This window comes from Pinus tabuliformis, chromosome 1_2 (assembly GCF_031772625.1).
Source record: "Pinus tabuliformis cultivar Carrire ecotype Pingquan chromosome 1_2, CPIR1, whole genome shotgun sequence".
In the NCBI taxonomy this organism is placed as follows: Eukaryota; Viridiplantae; Streptophyta; class Pinopsida; order Pinales; family Pinaceae; genus Pinus; species Pinus tabuliformis.
In genome coordinates this window covers 1,026,398,248-1,026,404,382 of record NC_142298.1, presented here as the reverse complement: position 1 = coordinate 1,026,404,382, position 6,135 = coordinate 1,026,398,248, and the positions used below count along the sequence as shown (strand labels likewise).

Sequence of the window (6,135 nt, the reverse complement as noted above, 5' to 3'; positions counted from 1 at the left end):
CAGAACCTGAACCCGTTAGCCGGATCTGCGCGTTACGGCCAGATCCGAAGTCACATGTCCAAGATCAGATATGGTAAACCAAAAATCTGAGTATGCCGCAAGGGGCTGCATTACAAACAAAATAAGTCCTTAAATACATACAACAGAACTCAGGAGAGTTCCGCTGTGGATAACATCTCAATAGGATGGGTCATGGACTTGACCAGAACACAAAAGAAAACCTAAGTGCAAATTGTGAGGGTTCTCTGTGGAGAATACCTCGGCAATCGATGCGAAGAGACCCTCATTCGAACAGCGGTCTGCACAATCATAATTTTAAACAACTCAAATCGATGGTCCGCGAGCTCTTGTGGACAGGGGCAAAGCAAATAAGAATCTGAGGGCATACCTGTGGCTGCTGAGAGGGTGGAACCAGCATGTATAACCGCCTTGGCACCACCAGAGGGGTTCAGATAGCCCAACTGCGCGCCCTGTAAGCAAAGAGAAAACAAGCCATAAGAGATCGTTACAGATAATCAAAACTGTAAATATATGCAATAGATTTAAGAGTCGAGGTCCCATATACCTGTGCTGGATTAGAGTCAGGCACTTCACAGCTTTCGGAGCAATTGCAGGTGAAGAAGGTAGCGCGGGTGGGGTTGAACCAGAGGATGAACGTCGAGACGGAGCCGGAAAGGCCGAACGAATGAATAAACCCCGAGAACGTTCGGATGAGGTTTTGTAAGGACTTAAACCCTTGAGTGCATCTCAGCCCTTTGATCCAAGGGTGAGATCCTGACCGTCTATGCAAGGCGGGAATACAAAGCGTAAAGGCCGAGATCACTGTGACCGAGATGTCACATGGCCAAAGGAGCCAAACCTTGCCACCTGCCTCGTTAAGGACTGAAGTCATTAAGGCAAGAGTGAGTTGGCACCTGCAAGGGCTGCGGCAGGACCGCCAAAGCCCGATGCCACATTAATATTCACTGTAGAACTGGTGGTCTAATAGCTGGCTTCTACATGAAGTCAATGCATACACAAAACCCGTATGACAGTGTAATATATAGCCACGTAGCTTATATAAACCGGGGTTACAACAGTAATCAAAACATAGGCTAATCAGCTGTAAATACGTGGCATGCGTATGGTAATAATTAAACATACGTGTATACATAAAGGTTGGAAAATCATGTGTTATATAGCAAGTTCTTTAAATGAGGTATATAGTAAAAAAAAAAATTATGTGTATGTGAACGTTGGTGTGACACGAACAGTATGGCGTCCACGATTGCATCAAACAGAATTTGATAAGTCAGATTTCCATGGGTCTGAACAAAGCGTAGTCAAGAGAAATGCCTTAGGGTCTGACAAGTAACTGTAATAAGGGTACACATTGATCATGAAAGGAGAACCTGTAGTGGAATGGAAACCTAGAATTGATTTTATAGTGTCTGCAACTTGAGCACTGAAGGCGCCGGCAGAGGGAGGGTAAGAAGAGCCGAGGATAGCCATACTATGTGTTGTAGACACCTTGATGTCGTTTTCTAAACCGGCTGTTTGAATGGCGGCGTAAAGATTCTGCATGGCGGGTAAGAGTAACGGGGCATTAACCTGATCAGCGGGCAGAATCTCGTTGCCCACCGAAATGTATGTGATATTCGCTGCAGGAAGGTGGGACTTGATGTTGGTGTTGAACCATTGGGTTGCAGGGTTTTCACTGCTGGTGAACGTCTGGATATCCTGGTTGGTGACTCCCACCATTATTTCCACACCTGAGTTCTCAAATGCACTTATAACAGTGGGCTCAGCGTCAAACATTCTCATTTTTCCAATGACGTTTTCTGTCTACATAAAATGAAAAGCCATTATTAAAAATGGGAAGAAAATTATTTCACGTACCTAATGCTAATGCTGTGTTTTTCTTAACATATGATTTTATGAGGGAAACTAAATATATGATAGGGCTTTATTTTTCATTGAAGCTATGATTTTACTTATGGAAAATAGACATCATTTTAGTATTTGTATGTATTTAAATTTAGTATATGATTACTATATGGTAGAATTTATTATATTAGAGGTAGATATGGAATTATATATTCAGTTTTGTTTTTACTGTGTATGGTTTTAGATCAAGGTTTAATATTGGAAATTTAATTTTTGTTATTTTATTATTATTATTTAAATTTATTTACTTAGATGATTGGTTGAAGTATTATTATAGGTTGTTTAGTAATTTCCATTTCTATTTTGTTTTATTTATTTTTTGTTTCATTGTTTTTTTCTTTATTCTATTATTTCAGTTTTCATGATTTTTAAATTTTTTCGGCCTATTTTAATTTAAGATGACTTATTATTTTATAACATATTTTAATAAATTTAATTATAAAAAATATATATTAATAAAAATAAAACACACATATATATATTATAGTTAATCATATTTCTTAATTTTTGGTGATGGCATTCAAGAATACACTATTTTATTAATTGTTTTATTTTTGTGTTGAAATATTTATGTTTTTATTTTATTTTAGTTTAATTAAGTTATGTTTAAGCTAAATTGTAGGTACTAGTTAGTCTATAGCGCTTATTATAATTTCTACACTTATTGCATTTAATTTTACCTTGTATTAATTTGTTTTTAACTAAAAAAATTGCAATTTATCTAAAATTTAACATTTGTGAATTAAATTTAGGTTATTTTTTATTATTATTTCAATTGATTTATTTGTAAGGTGATTTGTTGAGGTTTTACTATAGGTGTTTTTTTAATAACTTCCAATTTCTTATTAGTTACAATTTTTTTTTTTTTTAATTTTCTTTCTATTTATCTTTTTTATTTTCATTTTTTTTTATTTTCTCTATTATTTTCATTTTTAGTTTTTTCTCCATATTTTCTGTCTAATATACAAATCTAGTAAAAATTATTTTTCCAATATGTTTTTTTGTTTTTTATTACTTGTTAATTTGGATATTTTTTTTTTTGTCTTTTTCCATGGCTTTTTTATTAATTTTTTTTTTCCTTGAAAACAATAACTATTTCTCTTTACTATTTTCTATTGCAAGGTACCATGCATCGACCCCTTTTGCATCCTTTCTGACTATTTCCTTTTCCCTTTCCCATTTAGTTTCCATTTTCTTCTATGCTTTGTTGTTGTTTCCTCGTTTCTTGAAATCCCCACATTTATAGCATGCTTGGAAGCTATGAAATGAAACTAAATTTGTTTACATTGGTGTTTTCGAGACCATGACATAAAACCCTATAAGATAATTACAACATAGCAATTTGATTAACTTGTTTCAAATTTAGATATTGGGCTTTTGTTGGCCATTTTTTATTTCATTTATTGTTAAATAATTTCTCCACAAAATATGTAGGCTAGTTTTATATCACTGGAGGGAGTACGATGACTGAGTTAATAGAGCATGTATTTGCTTTTAAGAGGTCACAAGTTCAAAAACCAGAGAGGGTAGAGTATGTGTGCCTTAGGAGGTGGGTCCTTGTCTCACAAACAAGGGGTCTGATACCCAAATTTGGTGTCTACCTTGGCTCTGACCTTAAAATTGGATAATAATAATCTATGCATTTTTTTATGATTATATTGGCTATTTTTCTTTCTTGGTCTACAAAACATGACAATACCATATGCAAAGAATTTTAATTTTCTTGTAATGTAAGGATGGCCTTAAAATTGGAAATAATAATTTATGAATTTTTTTATGATTATATTGGCTATTTTGTTTTTTTGGTCTAGAAAACATGACAATACCATATGCAAAGCATTTTAATTTTCTTGCAATGTAAAGATACATGAGCATATCGGTATTTGATTTTCTAATCCATTTCACTAAATAAAAGTTGTTGGCAGTTGATCATGTAGATATTTGATTTTCTACTCCATTTCACTCATTAAAATTTATTTGTTGTATACAATGTTTCTCATTTAATATTATCGTACAAGATAAGTATGTGTTGTAAAAATTATGATTTTCATTATAATTAAAGTTAGCAAATATACATATATACAACAAACAAACAAAAATCTCAAATTATAGAAATATATTATAAAATTAAAATTACATATATATATTTTTAGAAAATTAAAATTATATAAATATTATAGAGGAGAATTTTTTCATGCAAATCAGCAATATTTTTTGTTTTCTTTTTTAATTTACAAACTGCTTGTGATCAATGGGAGAAATACCACGATTATTAAAATATGCATTTTTTTCCTTATCTATTTCATAAAAAAAAATTGGATTTGTCAAATAACTTTTTTAGTGAATATTTTGATTTAAATTAATCCATATAAAATACATATTAAAATTTTAATTTTCATTTATATAATGATTTTGTAAATTTATAAATTAGTTTATAAATTCAATTTTCTTTATACCTTTGACCTACAATTCTAATTTTCTTTTAATTTATAAATAATTTTGTAAATTTATAAATTAATTCATAGATTCAATTCTCTTCATACTTTGTGTCACGTACCTCACCCTTATTTTAAAATGTATATACAAATTTTTTTATAATAAGACTACAACTTCAGCAGCTTAATAATTCTCGGATTAACTTACCATCGGATTAACTTACCTTTGCATTGGATGTGTTTATTAATTATGATGTTTAAACCTATGTGAATTATACCATATATAATCCAACGCGTTGGCTTTGGGCGTATCTGCTTGTTACCTTCGTTGGCACCGCCTGCAACGGACATGTGGCCACGGTATTAATTTCCGCCGGCCCGTTCACGTGAATGGCACGGCTCAAGGTGGAAAGTTCCCGCTTCCTATTTGGTGTTACCGCCTTAATCAACGGCGTGGATACTCTGGGTAAATCGGAGGGTGGAGGCGCCCCCACGACTCCACCTCTGATATCGGCTATATACTTCAGCTTATCCCGAAACTTCGAGGGTTTTCCGACATTTGACTCCATTTCGCCACAGTAAGTGAGACTGTTCCGCGCCGAGGAAATGTCTGCCATCTCCGCTCGCACGCGTTCTCACCGCCGAGCTTCTGTTTCTGAGCTTATATTCTTCAATCTAGCTTCTGGTAAGTGTTGCAGCCAGTTTATCATTTCCTCGTTTTCCTTGGTTTATCTTCTAAGGAGTTGGACTAATGATTTCTTCAATCTCCTTGTTGCTTGATGCAGACATCCGCTTCTGGTGTTAATACGACAGGGTGGTCTTCCTCCAGGCGATAGATTGCTGAGGTTACCACAGGTACCGCATCTTCGGCTCTTTGATGTACTGTGTGTTCTAATTTCTGGGTGAATGTTCCGCTCATCTATCCTACCATCCGTCGGCAGAGGGTTACCCCCTGCGCCTAAACGATGCCCCAACCTTATTCTTTTCATGGTTGGACGCAGATGGCGACGGAGGGTTCAACACTGTCCGGTCCAGTTCGTCTTGGTCTTGTGTTACGGATTTTGGGGTAGCCCCCTCGCTTCCAGCGGTTCTGAGTTGGAAGCTTCCAGTTATGAGGCTATTGTTCCGTCTTTAGTTTACTGTAGCAACTACGTACTGTATATATTTTGGTTTAACCTTATTTATGACTCTTCTGAAGGCATATGTTGGACATTCGGCTCATTTGGTATTGGTTTGGACCGATATAGCCTTGCGGCTGTTAAAATCAATTCAACTCTTGTTTATTACTCTTGTTATTTACAAGTATCCATTTTAATTTAAAGATTTGAATGAATAGGGAAGTGCGAGCACTACCCAGACTCTGTATTTTTGTTCTCTGTTCTGAAATGTGCTTACAATGAGTAGAGAAATTCGCACACTACCCAGGTTTTGTAATTTGAAATCCTCTATTCCGAAAATGTGCTTACTGTCTTCCGGCGTTATGTAAAGCTTTGTTTACTATCAGAATTATTTTTCTAGCAAGATTTTGGTGAGATACCTGCGAATATTGCGCCTGCATCTCATTACAATAGATGTTTGGCCGTTCGATCTTGGGTTCTCTATATGTAAGAGATTAATTAGTTCTGAATGTTATATCCTCAAGTCGAAATGCTATTTAGTCCTTAACTTGGCAATGGTTGGACTGTACTTCGCGGCTCGCTGAATATATATATATATATATATCTATATATATATATATATATATATATATATATATATATATATATATATATAT

General features: G+C 34.5%; 1 protein-coding gene across 1 annotated transcript; it reads right to left on the bottom strand.

Moving 5' to 3' along the window:
• Positions 1–1,272: 1,272 nt before the first annotated feature.
• On the bottom strand, positions 1,273–4,930 carry LOC149209621 (glucan endo-1,3-beta-D-glucosidase-like). The gene is made up of 2 exons (XM_089398689.1): positions 4,685–4,930; positions 1,273–1,824 (listed from the first exon to the last, which is right to left on the bottom strand). The coding sequence occupies exons 1-2, from the start codon at positions 4,928–4,930 to the stop codon at positions 1,273–1,275; spliced, it is 798 nt and encodes a 265-aa protein (XP_089254815.1).
• Positions 4,931–6,135: the final 1,205 nt, after the last annotated feature.